The following is a 23,993-nucleotide window of genomic DNA, read 5'->3' on the forward strand; positions in this document are numbered from 1 at the left end:
ATAGGAAAAAAAAGAATTCCTGGGGAAGGAAAAGGCATGAGTGAAGACAGACATTAGTGCGATAATAAGTAAAAGCATATTCTAAACAAGGTTAACTACAGAGACTTAGAGTTCAAGATTTGTACCGGAGATTTTGTGGAACAAATACTAAGAAAAGCAGATTGGGATTAAATACAGGCATACCTCCTTTTATTGTGCTTTGCAGATACTGTTGTTTTTTAAAAATTTAAAGTCTGTGGCAAACCTGTATTGAGCAAATTTATCGGCACCATTTTTCCAATAGCATTTGCTAACTTCATGTCTCTGTGCCACATTTTGGTAACTGTTAGAATATTTCAAACTGTATCATTACTATTATATTTGTTAGGGCAATCCCTGATCCACTGATTTATTTATTTATTTATTTATTTTTAAAGATTTACTTGTTTATATTAGAGAGAGAGAGAGCACACGCTTGTGGGAGCATGTGTGGGGTTGGGGGAGGGGGAGAGGGAGAGAGAGAGAGAATCTCAAGCAGGCTCTGTGCTGAGCGCAGAGCTTGACCTGGGACTTGATCCTATGACTTCTGAGATCATAATCTGAGCTGAAACCGAAAAGCTGGATGCTCAACAGACTGAGGCATCTAGGCGTTGAATCCAGTGATTTTCGATGTTACTCCTCTAATTGTTTTGGGGTGCTATGACCCATACCCATGTGACATGGTGAAGTTCACTGATAAATGTGTGTGTTCTGACTATTCCACTGACTGCTTCCCTCTTTCCCTCTCCTTGGATTTCCCTATTCTCTGTGACACAACAATACTGAAATTACCCTAGTCAATAATAATAATAACCCCACAATGGCTTCTAAGTGTTCAAGTGAAAGGAAGAGCTGCATATATCTCAATTTTCAATCAAAAGTTAGGATTAAACTTAGTGAGCATGGTGCCAAACAGCAAAGTTGTAAATGTAAAGGATTTTAAGTTCTTGAAAGAAACTAAAAGTGCTACTCCAGTGAGCACATGAATGATAAGAAAGCAAAACTGTCTTATCACTGATATGAGAAAGTTTTAGTGGTCTGGATAGGAGAGCAAACCAGTTTCCCCATTCCCTTGAGCCAAAGCCTAATCCAGAGCAAGGCTCTAACCTCTCTGCAATACTGTGAAGGCTGAGAGAGGTGAGGGAGCTGCAGAAGAGAAGGCTAAAGCTAGCAGAGGTTGGTTCATGAGGTTTAAGGAGAGAAGCCGTCTCCATAACATGAAGTGCAGGCTGAAGCAGCAGGGGCTGATATGGAAGCAGCAGCAAGTTCTCCACGAGATCCAGCTAAGAGAATTAATGACAGGGGCTACACTAAACAACAAATCTTCAATGTAGATGATACAGCCTTATATTGGAAAAAGATTCCATCTACGACTTTCATAACTATAGAGGAGAAGTCAATGCCTGGCTTCAAAGGACAGGCTCACTCTCTTGCTAGAAGGTAATGCAGCTGGAGACTAAGTTGAAGCCAATGTTCATTTACTATTCCAAGGACCATAGGGTCCTTAACAATAATGCTGAATCCACTGTTTTTTGCTCTATAAAGGGAACAACAAAGACTGGATGACAGCACATCTGTTTGCAACATGATCCACTGAATATTTTAAGCCCATTGTTAAGAACTACTACTCAGAAAAAAGATTCCTTTCAAAATATTATTGCTTACTGACAACGCACCCTGTCACCCAAGGAGCTCTGATGGAGAGATGTACAATGAGATTTATGTCGTTTTCACGCCTGCTAACACAATTTCCATTCTACAGTCCATGGATCAAGGGGTCATTAGATTTTCAGGCTTTATTATTTAAGAAATATACTTTGTAAGATTATAGCTGCCATAGACAGTGATTCCTGTGATAGATCCAAGCAAAGTAAACTCTCAAAGTAAAACCTTGAGAGCATTTGATTCATGGGAAGAGGTCAAAGTAGCAACATTAATAGAAGTGAGGAAGAAGCTGATCCCAACCCTCATGGATGACTTTGAGGGGTTCAAGACTTTAGTGCAGGAAGTAACTGCAGATGTGGTGGAAAGAGCAAGAGAATTAGAAGTGGAGCCTTAAGACAGGACCAAGTTGTGTAATCTTATGATAAAACTTCAATGAGTGAGGAGTTACTTCTAATGAATGAAAAAAAGTGGTCCTTTTGAGATGGAATCTACCTCTGAAGATGCTGTGAAGACTGTTGAAATGACAACAAAGGATTCAGAATATTACATAAACTTAGTTGAGAAAGCAGTGGCAGAATTTGACTGATTCTCATCTAGAAAGAAGTTCTTTCTCCTGTGGGTAAAATGCCATCAAACAGCACAGCATGCTATAGAGAAATTGTTTGTGAAAGAGTCAATTGATTTAGCAAATTTCATTATTGTCTTATTTTAAGAAACTGCCACAGCCACCCTGCTGTCAGCAAGTACCACCCTCATCAGTCAGCAGCCATCAACAAGGAGGCAAGACCCTCCACCAGCAAGAAGAGTGCTACTCACTGAAAGCTCAGATGATGGTTAGCATTTTTTAACAATAAAGTATTTTTTAATTAAGGTATGTTCATTATCTTTTTAGACATAATGCTACTGCATGGTCAACAGACTATAGTATAGTGTAAACATAATTTTTATATGTACCAGGAAACCAAAAAATTTGCTTGACTTGCTTTGTTACGACATTTGCTTTGTTGTGGTGGTCTGGAACCAAACCCACAATATTTCCAAGGTATGCCTATAATTAGGAATTTTGAAAAATGAGTCACACTAAAGTCTGGACTCTGATATAGGCAATGGGGAGAGCCACTGAATATGAATGAATGGAGAAGTGAAGACAGAAGGGTAGTTTGGGTAGGTAGTCTGTTGATAATTGAGATGAATAGGAGAGGGAAAATTTCTTGACAAGACCACTACTGGAAGACGTGAAATAATGACTGTTTGACAGTGGACACAAATTATGAAAGACTACAAATAAACAGTCAATAACAATTTGGCTATAAGAGAGAAAATGACTTCAAAGAGGACTGGGAGATTAGAAGCCTGACAGAAAGAGGTCAGTTTTAGACATAAAAAAGATGAATAACCAAGTTAAAATGTCTATAGGTGGTTTGATAGAAGATAAAATCTAATTAAAGGAGACTGAACTACAAAAGGCATCTTTTTTTTTTTTTTTAAAGATTTTATTTATTTGTCAGAGAGAGAGAGAGAGAGAGAGAGAGTGAGCACAGGCAGACAGAGTGGCAGGCAGAGGCAGAGGGAGAAGCAGGCTCCCTGCCGAGCAAGGAGCCTGATGTGGGACTCTAACCCAGGACGCTGGGATCATGACCTGAGCCGAAGGCAGCCGCTTAACCAACTGAGCCACCCAGGCGCCCCTACAAAAGGCATCTTGAGGTACTGTTAAGAAATGATGGTCCACAGTTTGAATGGGTAATGCCAAAACAAAGTTAGTGAGCAAGGTTTGACTTTTTTTCCTCCCAACTTAACAGTTCAAAACTCTCATTCTACAAAAATTCTTTTACCTTATTCCTAACTCTGAATTGATAGACATTAGTTTTTCAAATAAAGTTTAAAACTTCACCACAATCTTTATCAACCAACTGTTGTTATAGTTAGATCTTATCTTTTGCCAAACCTAATTGGTGCTTTTTGCTTCAAGCTAACGTTATTGGTATTCCTGTAAATTCTCCCCACTAAACCAAAGCTTACAAAGACCCCATCTTCTCATCTCTTCTCTACCAACATCCCCAAAGTAAAATGTGTATTGTCTACTTAATCCAATCCCACACTTCCTTTTTGAAAGTGGATACTCATGATTTACAAAGTCTTCCTCCTTAATTCTCCTGAGCTCTCAAAAATCCCTTTAATCCTTTACCAAATCTGATTATTCAACATGTTCTAGTCCCAGTAATATGCTAGTAACTCAGACGCCCTTATTAGGTTTCTTAAGACATCACTTTCTTATTAGCAAAATACTGGTAAGTAGTATATATACAGGGATTTTATAAAGCCACAATAGGATAAAAGAAAATGTACTTTTTACTAAATTCATTTGAAAAATTTGAAACATATTCAAAAATAAAGGGTAAATATGATAAACTCATCTATATTCATCCAGCTTTAACAATATCAACGTATGGCAAATCTTTTTTCATCTAATAGATGTGCCCCAGCTTCTTCCCCCACCAAGCTAGAGCAAGTCTCTGACATTATTTCACTTTTATCTGTAAATACTTCAGTATCTTTTTTTTTTTTTAAGATTTTATTTTAAAGATTTTATTGACAGAGAGAGAGACAGAGACAGAGACAGTGAGAGGGAACACAAGCAGGGGGAGTGGGAGAGGGAAAAGCAACCTTCCTGCTGAGCAGGGAGCCCGATGCAGGTCTCGATCCCAGGACCCTGGGATCATGACCTGAGCTGAAAGGAGATGCTTAACGACTGAGCCACCCAGGAGTCCCCAGTACGTATCTTTTAAAAATAGGGACCTATAAAAACATAACCACAATGACACTATCATACCTTAAAATATTCAATACTTAATATCACTTAAAAAACTCAATACTTAATATCTAAATAGTGTTGAAATCCCGATTTGTGTCATAAATGTCTTTTTAATTAGTCTGAATGAGGATCTAAGGAAGGTCCACATATTTAATTTGGCTGATATGCTTCCTAAATTTCTAATAATAATTAATCTTCTCCTCTTCTAAAAACTTTCTAGTCATTTGTTTGTTGAAAAACTTGATCATTTCTGCGGGAGAATTTTCCATCTAGACTGGATGGGTGCACTCTATGGTGTCAAGTTCTGCTATATTTCATTGTGAACTAGTAGTTGTAACTCTATGTATAAGCAGGTGCATGTGCAAATTTTTTGGAAAGACTCTTTATTGGGTCTGTTTCTTACTGCATCACACAGGGAGACAAAATAACGTCTGTCTGTCCTTTTGTGATCTTCAAGCTGCCTGGCAGATACTGATTTTATCAGCCTAATCCAGCTAAGGATTTCTAGCAGTTACTGACAATGCCTGTTTAGAATCTTTATCTCATTCAGGGTTGCAAAATGGTGATGCTGATGATATGCCAACTATAAGACTGTTCTTCATGTCTTAGCTGCAGTTCTTCCTCAGAGAACTTGTTCTCTTCAACTATCTAGTACTCTTTGCACAGAAGAAACAGGATAAGTAAATTCTCTGTCTACTGGTTTTTAGAATAATGAATTGATGCCCTCAGCAGCGTCTAAAGGTTACTAAGATTTATTTTCAGTATCGTCATAAACTTCAGTATGTTTAATGTCCTGATGTGCATCAATTTTTTTTAATGATTTTATTTATTTGAGAGAGTGAGCGAGAGTGAGAGAGAGAGCGAGAGAGCACACGCACAGCACAGGAGGGGCCGAAGGAGAAGCAGATTGCCCACTGAGCAGGGAGCCCGATGTGCGGCTCAGTGATCTGAGCCACAGGCAGATACTTAACCGACTGAGACACCCAGGTACTCCAATGTATATCAACTGTTGCGGTCACTGTATCCTATCTTTAGGCTAGTGGGAATGATTTCAAGTTGGCTCATGTGTACATGCATGAACCTAGTAGTCTTTCAAAGCTTCTTTGTTTTCTGATATGACAAGAAGTCCAAAATCATCTTGTATACACCCCAGTTACTTTCAGTGAGACTTCCTTTAAGTGTAACAAAAGGCGTGGGATGAGTTTCCAAAAGGTTGAAAATCATTGCATTTTTGTATATATGCAAACCTGCATTTATTCTCTTCAAAGCTACAGAAGGTCTGACTCATTATTTCCAGTTCCTCTTTCATTTTCCCTAAGCTTCTTGCACAGAGATGGAGATTACAGATAGTATCAAAATATTTATGAACGTCCTTCTCTAACTCTGATTCATTCACTCCTTCAACCAATTTACTGAACTTCCATTAGGCGAGTAGAAAGGAATACAACTGCTGCGGAGGATCTCATGGTCTAGTAGAGGACATTAATGTGTTCACAAATACACATAGAATGACAAGTGTTTTAATAAGAATTTGGATAAGGACTATGGGTAGAGGTCATCTGAAAAGTCTTCAACTAAGGATATGGTACTTAAATACTAAGTCTTACAAATACTGAATGAACACAACTATTACATTGCTTTGAAGAGAAACAGCATATTTTAAACTTATAAATTCAATTATCATTTTAAAAGAATTGAAAAATTCAGTTAAAAAAAGGAAAAAAATCAGTGTCAACTATGCAATATTTTTACACTACTCTAAGATTCAATTATCAAATAGAAACAAAATTTAAAGATATCAGTAACACCTGCTGATATTATTGCCATCTTAGAGAATCCACAGCACAAGGAAATGCTCTAAGTAGTTCCAAACAGACGGATCTGAGCAGTAAATAAAGTCAAGAAGAGAAAAGAGGATAGATACTTCTGTTCTCTTAAGAAGCAAGTATTTAAGCGCAAATATACAAAGTGGCAGCATAGCATGATCCTTTGAAGACTAATTTCTTATATTTTCTTTACCATGTTTTTTTTTTCATCTAGTAAAGTTCTGAACCAGTATTTATAGGGCGGCTCTCCCAAGAGAAAGGACAGAAGCCCACCCAATTGAGAAAGGGATAGCAGCTCCCAAAAGAAAAGGCTGTCACCAAATAAGAGATGTTTAGAAGTACATTTACAAGTAGCTAAATGTACCTTTACTTTAAAAATATCCCCCCAAATTTGGAAAGATGTATGTCCTAGCCATACTCCCAGAGGAGCCTTCCCCATTCCTTTCTTTAACATTTCTTGTTGTATCAGCTGAAACCCACATTACCTGGATGCCCAAAATGATTACCATCTCAATTTAAAAGAATGTGGTCTCACAGGTAATTTGCAAACAAAACAGATTTCATTTTGGTTATCACTAGATGCTGGGAAGCATGCCCTAAGGAAGTTTGTCTTGTAAAACCAGCTAAACTCGGTAAAAGTGTTATTACCGGGTGACCAAAAGAAATTCAAAATCTTTTCTTTTTTTGGTAAAATTGAATACATGCTTACTTATTACATTTAAAAAAACAGGTAATTCATTTATACAGATCAAAACAATAGAGAAAGATATATGTTGAGATGTCTCACTTCCACCTCCATCCCCATCTGGCCTGTTCCCTCTTGCTCACTATGGGTGACTATCTTTTATTAATTCTGTTTTTAATCCTTCCGGTATTTCTTTATGGAAACAAGGGCAAATATACACGTGTCTATATATTCCCCTATCCTCATTTATTTTTATTTTTAAAAGATTTTATTTCAAAGAGAGAGAAAGAGAGAGACTGTGTGCGTATGCATACACGAGGGGCTGCTCAGAGGGAGAGGGAGAAGCAGACTCCTCACTGAGCAGGAGCCCCTTGTGGGGCTTGATCCCAGGATCCTGAGATCAGGACCTGAGGCGAACGTAGACCCTTAACTGACTGAGCCACCCAGGCACACCCCCATCCTCCTTTATACATACTATCCTGCATTCTGTTTTAATACACCCTGAAAACCATACTGTAGCGTTCTTTATTTTTTTGAAAATATTTTCAATAATTCTACAAAATGCTCCCAGTTAAGGTTCTTCAAAATCTCTACAGCTGTACTACTGGGAAAGTGTTCTGGACAGTTCTTTGTATCAAGTTTTATATAACATTTTATTAAAGAACCTATATTATTTTTCTATTTTTCAATGACTCACTGAACTCTCTTGGTATAATGTTATTTTATTATAACATTAAAAATTAGAAAAGTTAGAAAGAGGTACCTGGGTTCTACGGAGAAACACCTCTTCCCCCGACCCTCCTCCCGCACCATCTCTGCTCCTCTGCATACTTTAACTTTTTTTTTTTTTAAGATTTTATTTATTTATTTGACAGACAAGAGATCACAAGCAGGCAGAGAGGCAGGCAGAGAGAGAGAGGGAAGCAGGCTCCCTGCTGAGCAGAGAGCCCGATGCGGGGCTCAATCCCAGAACCCTGAGATCATGACCTGAGCCGAAGGCAGAGGCTTTAACCCACCGAGCCACCCAGGCGCCCCCATACTTTAACTTCTGACTCTACTCTTACTACTTTTTTTTTCCCCCAACTTTTCATTTTTTTCTTTTACATACTATATCAACTAATGTGGACTACTGATTCATTCACCAAATATTTATTATAGGTCTTCTACTACTATTATTATTAGTAGTAATGGCTGCTAACATTTATTGAACACTCATGAATCAGGTATCCTACCAGTTGTTTTACCTACATCATCATATTTAATTCACTGTGGAGTTTTTTATTCCCACTACACAGGTGAGGAAAATGAGGGTAGAGAGGTTAATTAAATTACTGTTAGTAACTGTTAAAACTTGAACACAAGTCTGCTTATCACCAAAACATACACTATTTTTTATTATTTACTTTTAAATTTTATTTCTACTCATTTATTTCTCCCCAATTTTACTAAGGTGTGATTGAGAAATAAAAATGGTATATATTTAGGCTGTACGATGTGATTTTTTTTTTTACAAGTAAATACAATATTATGACTTAATATATTTATACATTGTGAAATGTTCACCACAATCAAGTTACTCAAAGCACCCACCACTTCACAGTCTTCCCCCACCCCCATGTGTTTTTTCAGTGATGGTGAGAACACTTAAGATCCACTTTTTGTGAATTTCAAGGACACAATACAGTATTATTGACTCAAAACATATGCTCTTAAACACTATAGAAAAAGCCAAGCGTGTTCAGAGAATTCCAATCAGTTGAAGACGTCTGCAGCATGGGGTGTGAAGAGGAAGGACAAGACAAGACAGCAGGTGCAGAAAAAGGCAGGATTCCAGATCACAGACCTAGTACGCCCTAGTCACGACATATGAGCTTTATTCTGAAGGGTATGGAAAACAATCATGAGGTTTTTAAGCAGTTAAATAAGCAGTTAAATACATGACAAAACATTGCATTTAGAAAGACACTCTGTCAGAAGTGAGGTGGATGGACTGGAGAGACCAAACCAGATCAGACTAAAGGCAAGTAATTAAATGTACAGATAAAAGCTGATGAGGATATGAACAAAATGTAGTCACTTGGTATCAAATACAGATGTTGAGCCTTTAAAAATTTCATGCAATTTCAAACTTTAAAAATAATTTGTCAAGTAAATACATCTGAGCCAAAATTATATATAAATATAAATACGTCTGAGTCAAATTTTTATAGCTCTATAAAGAGTAAATACATCTGAGCCAAATTTTTATAGCTCTATTTTTAACAAGCTGAAAGATTTCTAGTTTATCAAATGAGAAGACACAACTATCACTAAATATTTAGAATTGTGGATTTCTAAAATTGTACATATAAGAAAAATGTAAAAATTTATTAGATGGTTAGTGACATTAATTGGAAAACCTACAGTTCAAATTAAAAATATATAAAAACATGTTTTGTTTTTATATATTTTTGACCTGAGGCATTGTTGAAGTCAAATTCCTTTGCTTTACAGACAAGCAAACTAGAGGATAAAGAAGGCATATTACTTACAAGATTGGCTTGGGGTGCTCATCTGGGATTAGAACCCATGTTTCCTGACTCCTTATTTAATGACTTTCTCACTTTTATATGGAGATGTGGAATTAAAAACATTTTGCCAAAACAGGCAGGGGGTCGGGGGGGAGTGAAGCAAGCTCACAGTAAGTACGGACCACATACCAACACTTTCTACAGGGATCCCGTTTAGTCCTCACGCCTACTTTGCAAGGTAGGTATCATCTGTATGCCAGAGTTGAAACACCTATTAAAGGCCACCTGACGATCAGACACCAAAGTTCCTTTCTTTTCATTACAGCACACTAATGCCAACAAGAGGTAAGAGCTTTCTTCCAACGTGAAAAAAAACCACCCAGGTTTGTATGAATGAGTTCAGAAATCAATGCACACTGACCTGTAACATGCACCTGGATACAACAACTTCAGGTACTTCAGGGAATTTTTGTCGCAGGTCATTTAAAACCTGAAAATCAATTTGGTGGCTTCCTTGGGCCATTCGTATATTGCCTGATCAGGACTATTTGTACAATAGGCAATTCTAGGCCTTAGTGGAAATAGTACTCATCTCTTCTGTCCAAGCATTTTCTGTGAAAGAAAGAAAAAAAATTTTAATGACAACTGATTAGAGAATGAATATTGTTGTGGATTTAAAATTTCGATACATAGGGTATGTGCTTTAGTACCGAACATTTAACATAAGTTATCAAAATATTATTAAATCCTATAATGCCTTCCATATAGTTGTACTATCTTTTCAATTTATAACTCTTGCTGGCAAACTTTTAGACTAATTCCTATCTATTTGTATGCTTTATGATGGCTGTTCCAAAAGCTTTTAAGAAACTATTGTCAAGGATGTCTTCCCTCATTCTTCTAAAAGGGGAAAATGAATAACTTTCCTAACATTTTTCTTAATAATCTATGGACAGCCTGAGGTGCGTAATCTTATTTACTCTATTATTTTTAAAGTTTGGATCCTGATAAAGTCTGGTTCTACAAATGACTTTGCATGCTTTGTCTAAAAATGATCTATGTTTGGTATCTTAATTTTCAGATATGCCTAATTCTTAAATGTGCAATGAGTTAGTAGCATTTTATTCCCTGTTTCTAATCAAATTAGTATTTAAAAAACACTAATGCTTGAGCCTCAACCCCAAAGGTCCTGATTTAACTGGCTGGGGAGTAGCCTGGGCACAAGGATTTTTAAAACTTCCCCAAGTAATTCTCATGTGTGGCCAAAGCTGAGACCTACCTACCTTGTTTTTATTCTTAATGCAAACCATGTTTAGTCTTGAAAAACTCTTTGGGATATAAATAGTGTGTAAGTATATTTAACCTAAATAACATATTAAAATATTTAAATATCATGCTATTTTCTTAATCATTTCAGTTTACGATAAACTTCACAAACAAGACCATCTCTCTAAAACAGATTTCTTATCTGTAGTATTTCTCTTTTAATTTTGTTAACATAAGCTTAAAAAAAAAATACAGATCCGTAAACCCCACGAATATAGGAATCAGGTCTCTTTTGTCCCTTTTTGCGTAGCTAGCACTGTGTAGGTGTTCAGTGTTCAGTGTAACAGTAGATATTAAAGTATTTTTTATTAAATTTAGTTATGGAAGAACTCCTGAGTCCTCAATAGAATATAAGCTCATTTAGATATACATAGTAAAAAGTCTTTCAGCTTTTTATTATTTAATTAAATTCCTTAATTCTTTTGTCTATGTGACTTTTCATAGGCAAAAGCTATAATGGGTTATAGAAGAAAAGAGAAATACTGAAAATTAGTAAATGATACTTAAAAGTAAATTAAGGCGTGATTAACAGTACTGCTCAACTTGAAAAGGCCATCCTGGACTTCCCTTCAGCTATCAGCTCATTTCTCTGCCCCTTCCTTCTTCTGGGCGAAAACTATTTGAAAGGGTTGTTTATACGTGTATCTTCCTTTCCTCCCTTCTAATCTCTTTGAAACCTACCCCAAACAGGCTTTCCAGTTTTTCGCCACCGAAACTATACTTATCAAAGCTGGGGGAGAACTTCAGGCTGTCAGACCAAACGAGCAGTCAGTCCTCAGTCCTCATCCAGCTTGGGACTCAGTCAACCAATCCCTCTTTAAACAAGGGCTTCACTTGGCTTCCGAGATTTGTACTCTTCTGGTGTTTCTCCTACTCAATGGCAGCTCCTTCTCAGTTTTGTCAGATCTTCTTCCTTTTCTGGACATCTAATGTTGGCGGACAATGGAATTCAGATCTAGGGTTTCTTTTCAACGATACTGATATTCCTCTGCAGGGTAATCTTATCCAAATACACTGCTTTACACAGAGGCTTTGCAAATTTATTTGATTCAATAAATAAATAAATAAATAATAAATAAATAAATTTATTTATTTTTGCTCTCCCTTGAGTTCCACACTAATATAGCCAGTTAGTTACCTGCCTCATGTCTCCTACTGGACATCTAAAACTCACTTTAACTGAGTATGCCCAAAATTAAACTCTGAACTCCCCCCATCCAACCAATCCTTCCACAGTCTTTTCCATCCCAGTGAATGGTGCCATCATATATCCAGGAGATCCTTCTTTTACATCCCATATCTAATCCAGCATCAAGTCTTGTTGGTTTTATCTGTAAACAGTATTTCGAATCAGACCACTTTCCCTGACCTGTTACTGCTCTCGTCTGAGCCACCCCTATAAGTCACCTAGACCACCTAGACCCCCGCAGCAAAGGTCCCTTAACTGGTTTCCTCCCTGCCTTCACTTTCTGCTCTACCCCTGCCCCTCACTCTTTTGAGAGAAGTGATCTCTGTGAAAAGTAAATCAGGGCAAAATCCCTTGCTCGAGATCCTCCAACACAAGGCCCCCGGCTAACTCCCACCACTCAGACTTCATTTCTATCAATCTCCCAGTTCCCTCAATTCTGGTTAATTCTCAAAAAAGCCATTCTTTCTTCCCTCAGGGTTTTTGTACTTGCTGCACCTTCTACCTGGAACATTTTACCCTCGGACACTAGCACTGTCCCTCTCCTACTTCATTACCATCTCTGATCAAATGTCACTTTCTCAGAAACAGTTTCTTTGACCCACCCCTCCAAAATAATGCCACAACTGTCCCCCCCGCCCTGCCCCATCACATCCTCACACCCTGCTTTTCTTCATAGCATTTGTCAATACCTGATATGTATTTATCCATTACCTATCTGTTCCCACAACGTTAACTCCACAGGATCAAGAACTTTGAAGTTCACTGCTACATCCTCAGGATGCAGATCAAATGCAACATTTGTTGGATGAAAGGAAGGTTTCACTGTATAGTTTCTTCGTATTATTTTACTTCTAAAACACATTTAAAATGATCTAGATTTGGAAATTTTTACACAATTTGAGGGAGAGGCAAGTAAATAAATTTTTAGTCTAATTGAGTTAGACCACCTTTATTAAAGGAGAATGAATCATGAATATAACTTTTGACTGATTCCATTATTAAAATATACATTTCCAAGATTCTTTGAAAAACTCTTATCACACCTGCTTTTCTTATAAAAACCATCAAGTGCACAAACAAGAAAATTGTTCAAATGTACAACTGTATTTTAGTGATTCCACTTCCTGTAATGGCAGAGTAGCTCCTACTAGATCAACTCTTTCATAAACAACTATAAACACTAAACAAAGTATAAAAACAACTACTTGAAGGCAGAAAGCATCAATAGCAATAGAGGAATGGTGGGGAGAAGGGAGTCAGTATTTAGAAGGTAACAGCATGGGGTGATTTTCCCTTTTTTAAAAGGAATTGAGCCAGAGAACAGGTCCCAGCTGGCTTGGGTAGCTGAAACCTAGACAGAAAACCTACAGGCCTACTTGTTTAATGAACCAAAGGATAGACTTTGGCACAACCACAACAGCTGAAAACCTAGTAAGTAAATCACAGAAAGGGAGGAGCACCCAATCCTGTGTATAAATTCTGCACACATCTCTGATCCACAAACTACACACACGTGGGATTCCAAGCAGCCCGGCCAAAGCTAAAATAACTGAGATTTCAGAGTCTCTAGTCGGGAGTTCAGCAAAGTTAACTGCCTACTAATGCAAGCAAGCAAACCAACCAAACATCAATACTCACAACTGGATGAACACAATAGAATCTAAGGTCTTTACATGTCATTTTCATAAAAACACGTAAAGAACAGGAAAAACTGACCCATACTTAAGAACGTAGGCAACCAAGGGAGACCAAGCCCAAGACAACCCAGACACTAGAATTATTAGCACATAAGGATTCTAAAGCAGCTGCTTTAACTATGCTTAAAGATATGAGGGCAAATATGCTTGGATCTCAGTTAAAGAAAACAAAAAACAAAAAACAAAAAAACACCCCAAACCAGAAACTGTATTTTAAAAAAAAGAGAGAGAACCAAACTCAAATTCAACAAGTGAAAAATAAAATGTCTGAGATAAAAATTCACTGGATGGATTTAACCGCATACTGGAAATGACAGAATAGTCAGTGAACTTCAAGACAAAGCAAAAGAAATTGTTCCAAACTGAAGGATGGTGGGGGGGAAAAAAAAAAAAAAAAGACTGGCGGTAGGGTGGGTGAGGGGAGGAAGAGAATCTCAGGAACCTATGGGAAACATCACAAAGTGTAAGGTACCTGCAAGTGGACATCCAGAAGGATAGGGGAGAGATAATGGGGTAGAAAAGAACTATTTGAAGAAATACTGGCTAAAAATTTCCCCAAGTTAGTAAAAGATAAATAAACTTACAGATCAGGAAGATCTTAATCACCTCCCCAGATACCCTGGTGGCTGCTTTTGGTTGGGGGATCATCCCACACATAAGGCAGAAGATGGTGGCTACAAAGACAACAAAAAAAGTTGCTGGAGTCAATCAATTCTAGGCTCCAGATCAACTCTAGGCTCTAACTCCTCATGAAAAGTGGAAAGTGCTTGCAAGGGCAGGAGCAGACTGTAAAGATGATCAGACAAGGCCAAGCAAAACTGGTCACCTTCTCCAACAACTGCCCAGCTTTGAGGAAATCTGAAACAGTATTAGGCCACACAGGCCAAAAACGGTGTCTGTCACTACAGTGGAAATAGTACTGTATTGGGCCTAGCATTTGGAAAATTTTGCCAAGTATGGACTGGTTACCGCTGATCCAGGTGATTCTGATATCACTAGAAGCATGTTAGAACACACTGGTGAAAAGTAAATCATGCAGATGTTTTATAAAACCGACCAGAGCCTGTTTGAATCAACAACAACAACACAAAAACAAACAAAAAGAAGATCCTACTCAAGAATATCAAAGCCTGAACAGGTTAGACTCAAACCTTAAACAGGAAAAGCCCAGGAAGACCACACAAAGGCATAACTGTCCAACTGCTGAAAATCAAGGAAAAATGTTGAAAGCGGCAAAAGAAATGACAGAGGGGAAGAATAATTCCAGTGATGTCGACTTGTCATCAGAAACTTGGAGGCCAGAAGACAGTCAAACGACGTCATGTGAAAAAACACCAACCCACATTCTATATCCAGCAAGAGTCAACTTCAAGGACAAGGCAAGATAACTGTTTTTAATGTAGACTTTGTGGTGAGTAACTAAATTTTACAACTAAATTCATTACTGAAACAAACAACAGGTGGTATTTAATTTTAAAAGGAAAGCCATGCAATATAACTTAATCCGGAAAATTATTTCTAATAATAAATGGAAATATATTTTCCATGGTTAAGATGCAACATGACTGCTCTTTTGAGAAAATAAAGAAACCATACTTTCTAGAAATGTTTCTAGCATCAGGTGCAAAGATTTGGCACCAAACTGTCACCACCTCAAATGATCTAGGAGGATTAACTCCTTAAGGATTCTGAATTGTAACAGAAAATATACAATATTACAGAATCTAACAGTAAATATACTGGAAAACCTTATAAAATGTGCCTTATTCTTTCCTTTCTTAAAGAATATGTGTACAATTTATTTCTAATCCCTCAATTATTATCACGAGCGTGCAGAGAGCCAAGTATGAGAACAGGGCTCACCGACACCTCAAGCCATGATAGTTAGCAAGTCTTCACATTCACCATCACTTGTCACGGTGATTTTTTCCAGGACTCTAAGAGTAGGCAGCATGGCTAACTTTTTAACTGTACCCACAAGAAGAGACCATGGTCCTCAATTAAAAAAACAACAAAGAGAAAAGCAACAGGACTTACAGATCTGATCAAAATTTGGGCATTTATGAGGTAATGAGATACAAAGAGTGTTTAAAGCCAGACAATCATTCTCTAAGTATCTACAACCCATACACTTAAGGAGTGCCCAGAATGCAGCAGATACTGTGCTGAAGATACAAGTAGTAGTCTGTGCCCTTGCTCTCCAGGTCAAAGAAATTTCTGGATTAGAGGCACACAGACACAGGTTTATAATTCAGATACTTATTTGAACTGGTGCACTATTTTACCTTCTATCTGCCTCCTGTTAGCAGTCTAGCTTTTTGCTACCATATTTGTCCCACCTCTTTCATATTCAGATTCTAGAAAGGAGCAATGTACATGAGGAAAAACTGTAGAGAGCGGAGAGCAAGAAAAATGTGGGGCTCAAGTCCTGATGTGCCTTAGAGACTATTAAAATTTGCAAGTCTTATCTTCAGAGTAATGGGAAGCCACTGAAGATTTAAGCTCAGAGACAGGGAGGGAGACCTGATCAAGAAATCATGTATGTATGAAGAATGGCTATAGTATAGAGAAAAGGGCAAAATATAGAAGCCCCATTGGCAAACCACTGCTGGAGGCTAGCCAGGAAATGCTAATAGCTTGTCCCTGCAGAAACAGCAGTGGAGGCTGAGAAGGAAAAACTGAAGGGATATTTAGGAAATAAAATTAATAGAACTTGCTGATGAATTAAACATTGAGGTGAAGAAGTAGGTGTCAAGGTCAGTTTCTGATCTATGAATGATAGAAGAGGACCAAGAAAACAAAGGGTAGATTACAGGTTTGGTGTTGAACATGTTAAGTCTCGGGCACCTTTAAAATACCCAAAGAGATATATCACAGAACGAGTAGAGATCGATGGGTCTAGGGCTCAGAGAGCAGGTCTGGGATACAGAGAAACATGAGAGAGGCATCTCTGGTGCTGGCATTAATTAAAACCTGAGTGTAGATAATCCTAACATATAACTTAAGAACACCTGAAGAAAAAGATTCTTTGTTATATTATGTATAAAACATTATACAATCATTATTAATTTTTCCTTAAAGGCCAACATTCTTTCCAGCATAAAAACCTGAACAGTACATACAAAAAAATGATTTTAAAAAATCTTACTAGTTATTTGTCCAGGAAATATTTTAACATGACATATCCTATATTGAAAATTTTAAATAAAATTGTAAAAACAAAAACATGTACACAGTTTAAGAGCCAAAAGAGTACTACAAAACTTACCAGGGAAACTAGCAACTTCCCTACCTCATGCCTTCCTACTCTTACTCTATTTTATAGAGTAACCACTGTCAACACTGGGCTTTTTTTCCACATTCCTACACAAAGTGATTATGGGGTTATTTCTTGATTTTTCCAATTTCACACATTATCTATGGATTTCCTACTGTGGAAAATGAACATTTAGCTTTTTAATTCAGTTCCGAATATACACTTACACCATGCTTCTCAACTCCTATGCCCATTGGCCCCATTACTCATTTCACAATTTTTGCTTAAACCTGTATTCAGTGCTTATATTACTTTTTTTTTTTTTTTTTGTAAATACTGTTAGCCTAGCCACTTGGTCTGTTATGGGGGATGAGATCTATCTCCAAGGTACTTTCCTATACTAGCATTTGGGGAAGAAAAGTTTGAGTGTTCTTAATTAAAAAACTGTAGAATATTAATCATATGTGATCAAAAGCTAGTTTTCCATCAAGTACAATGAACAAAGCTTTTGCAATTCTCACCCCACAGGACATGAGGAAAAGGGGCATGAAATGGGTGAGGTGGGGTGAAGGGGAGACACTACCATTCTACTGAAGTTACAGATTTAGATGAGGCATGTTACTTTCGCAAGCAAACTGCCTAGATAAGATAAAAAAAAACAAACAAACCCTAAAACAATGACTACAGAGATATATAAAAGTATATCAAAGACAACTGACTGCTGCTGGCCAGGAGGTACCATACAAAGTAAATGATGGAGCAAACTTTTAAAATGAAAGGAACAAATGACGAGATCCAACTTTTAAAATAAAAGGAGTAACTAGTTATATACCTTGTATAATTTAAGCTTGACAATCAAAGTATTGGCTTTTACTATTAAAGTCTTACCAAAAAAAGAAATCAGTGAATAAATTAAATGCCACTCTAAGATAGGCTTAAAAATTTCCCAAAGAACAGAATTTCAAGAAACAGCATTCTACACTTTAGCCATTTGTTTCTAAAGTTTTTTGGGTGAAAGAGCACGTTAATGGTTAAAAGCAGAGATAACACTGCTAAATATTTCAATCTCAATTCTGTATTAGTGGGCATTGTCTCATCAATGAGATAAATAAATGAGATAATGTATATAAAGTATACAGTATTTGATACATAGTGGCGGCTGCTTAAGTATAAATTCCAGGATTTTTTCTCACTTACTTATGAAATTGACTCTGCCTCTTAATTTTTCTCACTTACTTATGAAATTGACTCTGCCTCTTACTTGCAGTATCTTCTTGGGCAAATCATTTAACTTCTCTGTGCCTCAGTCTCCTCATCTATAAAATGGTGATGATGGAGTAGCTATCTTATATATTATTATGAAATTAAATGAGTAATACATATAAAATAATTAAAAAGAGCAGAGTAAGTACACAAGTAAATAAGGTAGCTTATGTAAGTGCAAGTCACTAACACTATCATTCTTTGTAAAATGGAGAGAAGAGCTCAAGGAATTTCAAGGATTAGTGATAACATAGTAAAAATAAATTGCATTGCACCTGCCTGCCCTGTAGCAAAACATATACACTGGTAGTAATATTATTTATTCTAAATACCACGAATTCCCACGAAGTACAAAGGAGCAAAACCTTAGCAGAAAACAGGGCTGCAGGCTACCCTAGCTGTAGAATACAGAGACAGCTGACTGAAATTCTGTAGCCTTTGCTTTCCATGTATATGGACAAATAACCCAAGTAATGAGGAAACTCGGGCAAAGCTCCCTGCGAAAGCAGTCAGTCAGTCCCAGGCCATCCGTGAGGGCCAGATGAGTGGTATAAACTGTGCTGTATGTGTTTAAAGGGCCCTCTGTGCTGAGGGAGAGACTGGGAGGCTCAGAATCATGGGTACTTAGCAAGTTTAAGAATATAAAAAAGAATGAAATCTTGCCTTTGGCAACAACATGGACGGATCTGGAGGGTATAATACTAAGTGAAATAAGTCAGTCAGAGAAAGACAAACACCAAATGATTTCTCTCATATGCGTTCATTAAGAAACAAAAGAACAAAGAAAAAAAGGAGAGAAACCAAAAAACAGACTCTTAATGATACAGAACAAACTGGTAATTACCAGAAGGGCAGTGGCTGGGGTGGGGTGAAATAGGTGAAGGGAGCGAGTGCACTAACTGTGATGAGCACTGAGTAATGTACAGGACTGCTCAATCACTATACTGTACACCTGAAACCAATGCCAACTGTAATGTTAACTAAACTTAAACTAACATTAAAAATAAAGGTTTAAGTATGAGGCAAGACAACCAAATAAGAGGCAGATTCTGGAGACAGTGAATCAGTCATCTGTCGGGCTAGAAAAAAGGAGGGACAGAAGGGAAGAAGGGGATTATGAAGCAGGAGTTTGGGGTGGGGAGTAGTTACAGGAGAAGATGAGAAAGGCTATTATTACAGAAGACCTTCCTTGAGATACAATAACACTATAAAGTTTTAATATTATTATGTAAAACTATATACATATTTTATCTTTGCCGCATTCTTGCATGGCTTTTATTGGAATAAATATAATTATTCTAACAAAGGAAAATACAGTTCAAGCTGAATATCAAAAAGAAACAGAATGAAATATATACAACTATAATTCACTTCTCAATTAGCATTAGGATTCTCCTTTAGCTTATGGACCAGAAGGTGAAGTCTTCCCATTTTAACATATATACCATCTCAAAATTAAATTAATAAATAAATTAATTTCTCTCAGAGAGAGAGAGAGAGTATAAGCAGGGGGAGCAGCAGGCAGAGGGAGAAGCAGACTCCCCACTGAGCAGAGAGCCTGACATGGGACTTGATCCCAGGACCCTGGGATCATGATCTGAGCCGAAGGCAGACGCTTAATTAAGTGAATGAACCACCCTAGTGTCCCACCATCCCAAAATTTAATTCTGGCTAATGACCTTGAGAGATGATATTTTTTTCTGTAAACAATGGAATCTTGAGTGGGATAGGATCCTAGGAAATTATCTTGTGAAAGTACATAATTTAAAAGGTTAGAAAAAAGCCTGTTGCCCAGTATACTCCTTTGTTAGACTTCTCTTCCATCTATCTGATTTTATTTCATAAAACCAACCCTTGATGACAAACAAAATTCTTTACGCAAGTCCTCTTAGTCCCAAAGTGTAAAGACAATCTTGTTCACTGCTGTATCTTAAATACTTAAAAAGAGTATGCCAAATATTAGACGCTCAGTAAATATTTGCTCCATAAATCTCCATGCATCAGAAAATGCCTAGATTTTGAAGACTACTATAAAAAGTGGCATCTATCTATCCAAACAAGTGTTTCCCTTACCCTCAGCTGTTAAGTCAGTGCTGCTAGAGTTCTTGTTTTGAAACTGTAAGTTTGTTCTAATGCAACTGACACAACAGGAAACAATTTGAGCATTAAGTGAATTTTGCTGTGATTTTTGCCAGCAAGAAACACTAGCTGAACACAAAACCACAGTCAGCTGAAACAAGTTGTGTGAATACACAAAATGTAAATATGAACACACCTCAAACATCTGCTAGCCACCTCAGTTCACTGTATCTGCACACGGTCCTACCTCTCCACATCTTGTGTTACAACTTTCTGATTTCAGAAAACGCTTCTTTGGACCACTTCATTAACAAGCTGCCGCATCTATGCTCTTTTCCACAAGCAAACTTCAGAACTTTTTCAAAGTATAATATTTGCTTGTATATTGTGTATGAGTACATATTTCTTAATCATTTAACATGTGTAAAACTATACTGTCATTTTTTACGGTTCCTATCTTTTTTTATTGTTCTCTCATAAAGTTTTTGAGTGTTTCATCCCAAATTCCACTTTTTCCATAAGCCCTGTGGCTTTTTTTTTTCTCATGATTTGCATAGCACCGTGATTTTTAGAAACACTTATGTTAAATTTTTTTTTTTTATGATTTTATTCATTCATTTGACAGAGAGACAGAGAGTGAGCACAAGTAGGCAGAGCAGCAGGCAGAGGGAGAGAGAGGGAGAAGCAGGCTCCCCGCTGAGCAGGGAGCCCGATGTGGGGCTCGATCCCAGGACCCCAGGATGATGACCTGAGCCGAAGGCAGACGCTTAGCAACTGAGCCACCCAGGCACCCCCTATGTTAAATTTTAATGGAACTATCCGTGCTGCAAAGCCCCTCTGAGGTCAGCAACTGTGAATACTAACTTCCCCAGGGTGTCTACTAGGAAGACAGAATGTTTCAACTTATCTCTTTGTTGTCAAAATCATGTTAGTAGTTTCTCATAACTAATTACAATTTATGTGTCTTCTGTGAATTGGCTGACATTATCAGACCTTGCAGTGAGTTATTCTTAAAGAGTATCCTCATCAGAGAAAGAAGCATTGATATTCAGGAAGAATAGCTGAAAAATGCTATAATTGTTTTTAATTTTATTAACATATAATGTATTATTTGTTTCAGGGGTACAGGTCTGTGAATCATCAGTCTTACACAATTCACAGCACTCACCATAGCACATACCCTCCCCAATGTCCATAACCCAGCCATCCTATCCCTTCCCACCCCCCAGCAACTCTGTTTGTTTCCTGAGATTAAGAGTCTCTTATGGTTTGTCTCTCTTCCGACCCCATGTTGTTTCATTTTTTCCCTCCCTGCCCCCCAACAACCCCCGACCCTCTCAAATTCTTTGTATCAGAGAGATCATATAATTGTCTTTCTCTGATTGACTTATTTTGCTTAAGATGCTATAATTTTTAAAATTAAAGCAAACTTTCAAACCTTTTAGCCTCAGTATGATTTCAGAATTAAACCTTAAAAAAAAAAAAAGAAATATATTCCCTGTCTGATTACATACACTGTTTTAAATATCTTTTACTTTACTGATACATTATCTAAGCATCTCATCAAATGCTAATTAGGTAACAGTTGGTGCGCTTAACATCTGATTAACCTCAAAAGAATTTGCAAATGCCACTAATTGAACATGAAAAATTTAAAAAAATTTAACAGCAAATTATTAGAATTTTAATTGTTGGAACATGATGTTACAACTTTACTAAGGCAAAACAAACCCTACCCCAACCAAATCTATAATATCAAGTTATTTTCCTAAGAGTTAAAATGTGGTAATTATAGCTATGTAATTAGAAAATCTAAAATTCAAATACTATCACCAGTGAAGCCTCAAAACAAGATAATTATAATTCAACTTTAGCATAAATTTTAAAATGAAACAGTTGTAATATTGACTCACTTTACCCAGCCAGTTATTTACAAAAATAAAGTAACGGAAACATACCAAAGCAGTCATCTAAATGTTACTATTTTAAATTAGCTATCATGTTCAAGCTTTTTAAAAGCTTGAAAGGAGCAAAGGATTATGTTAGCAGAAAATCAATTCCTCAACTTTATAACCCTGCAATAATTTACTTTGTAAAGGAAAAAATAAACATCAATGGCTGAAGTATGCAATGATCCATACTACCTCCTCCTAAAAAGAAAACTTCCCAATTTTTTCATTTAACACATTGCCTCAAGTCCATGAATGTTGGCCGTTTCTTACGGTTAAAAGGCTTACCAGTTATAAGTTCTTCTAAAGGAATGTGCAAGTCAGCCACACTTAGCAATTTATGTACTGTGGTTTTGTGGTGAGTGCTACCATTTTCTAAGGATCAAGAAAAGCGCAATAAATCTAAGACAGAATGGTTATAATTCAACAAAACATATTATATAACTAACTACCTTGGGTGTATTTTCCAATTCATATCTCACTATTTTTTTTCCAATACATTAGGGCTTTAAGATGGGACACACAAAGTTATCTTTCAGTGCCCCCTTTTTACTGTAATTTTTGGATAATCCATCCTGTGTATAAATATCTTTAAAGAAAACATGATATAAATAAGTGATATGACAATGAGTTCCTATTACGGGTAAGAGGGAAAAAGAGAGGATAAAAGAAAATGAAAGCACTCAGAAGAACAAGTTAGCATCTTGTATCAAGCACAAACATTCGTAATGAACCAATGAACTCAATGGCATGGGAAGATTATAACAATCTGGTTAAAATATTAATCTAATATGGCATCTTAATATGAAGACACAGAGAAAGTTATGAGAAGTTTCATCAACTAATCCCCATGCAGTTCCAAACACTTACTTGGTCCCATGTTTTTATGGTACATCTCATATAACTTTGCCCATCTTCCTTCAAATGTCATGGTCCTCAACTGACTTTTCCCCAGAGTGGACTTCTGGTCACATGCTAGATGTATGTGTGTGAATGTGTGTACACGTGTATATGTGTGTTATAGCACTGGGTGTGTGTTGATTATGTTCATGAATTACACATAGTTTAAATAGGTAGGTATTATTGCTCTCTTATTAACAAAAAGTTTTAATAACTAATGAAAAGTTAAACTGGCAATTTTAAAATTATACACCTATACTTGATTGGTAATACAACTGTGGTGAATGGAGACTGCTATGCCTGCTAATGAAGAAACTATATAAAAATTATTTGTAAAGAACAGCATTTAATTAAAACATGTCATTACTATAATAGCAGTCAGAACCTTAAAAAGAAATTATAGAGAATTCAAAATGAGCAAAGGTGAAATTTGTAAAACAGTATTAAATTGAATCAAATCTCTAAAATACAACACAATGCAATAATTTTGTTTAGTATGTGCCCATCTTTCAAATATTATAGTGTGAAACTGTTGTATATAGTTGGCTATTAGTCTTGTTATAGTTACGGTGAATCAATAATCTCAGGGGGTGCCTGCATGGGTTAGTTGGTTAAGCATCTGCATTTGGCTCAGGTCATGGTCTCAGGGTCCTGGGATCAAGTCCTGCATTGGGCTCCCTGCTCAGTGGGGAGTCTGCTTCCCCCTCTCCTCTCCCAGCCCCCCATGCCTCTCTCTCTCAAATAAATAAAATCTTAAAAAAAAAAAAGAATAATCTCAGAACTATATGGAAACCTTCATCAGCACACTTATATATAAA

At 36.9% G+C, this 23,993-nt stretch overlaps 1 protein-coding gene across 2 annotated transcripts in view; it reads right to left on the minus strand.

Moving 5' to 3' along the window:
- Positions 1-23,993, minus strand: part of TAB2 (TGF-beta activated kinase 1 (MAP3K7) binding protein 2) — a 91,323-nt gene that overhangs the window by 37,898 nt on the left and 29,432 nt on the right. For both annotated transcript variants that reach the window (XM_080805597.1, XM_080805596.1), the window contains exon 2: positions 9,938-10,128. In XM_080805597.1, coding sequence (XP_080661723.1) covers positions 9,938-10,039 — 102 coding nt within the window. In that variant the 5' untranslated portion in view covers positions 10,040-10,128. The remainder of the gene's footprint in view (positions 1-9,937; positions 10,129-23,993) is intronic.

Source organism: Martes martes, assembly GCF_963455335.1.
Source record: "Martes martes genome assembly, chromosome: 6".
Lineage (NCBI taxonomy): Eukaryota > Metazoa > Chordata > Mammalia > Carnivora > Mustelidae > Martes > Martes martes.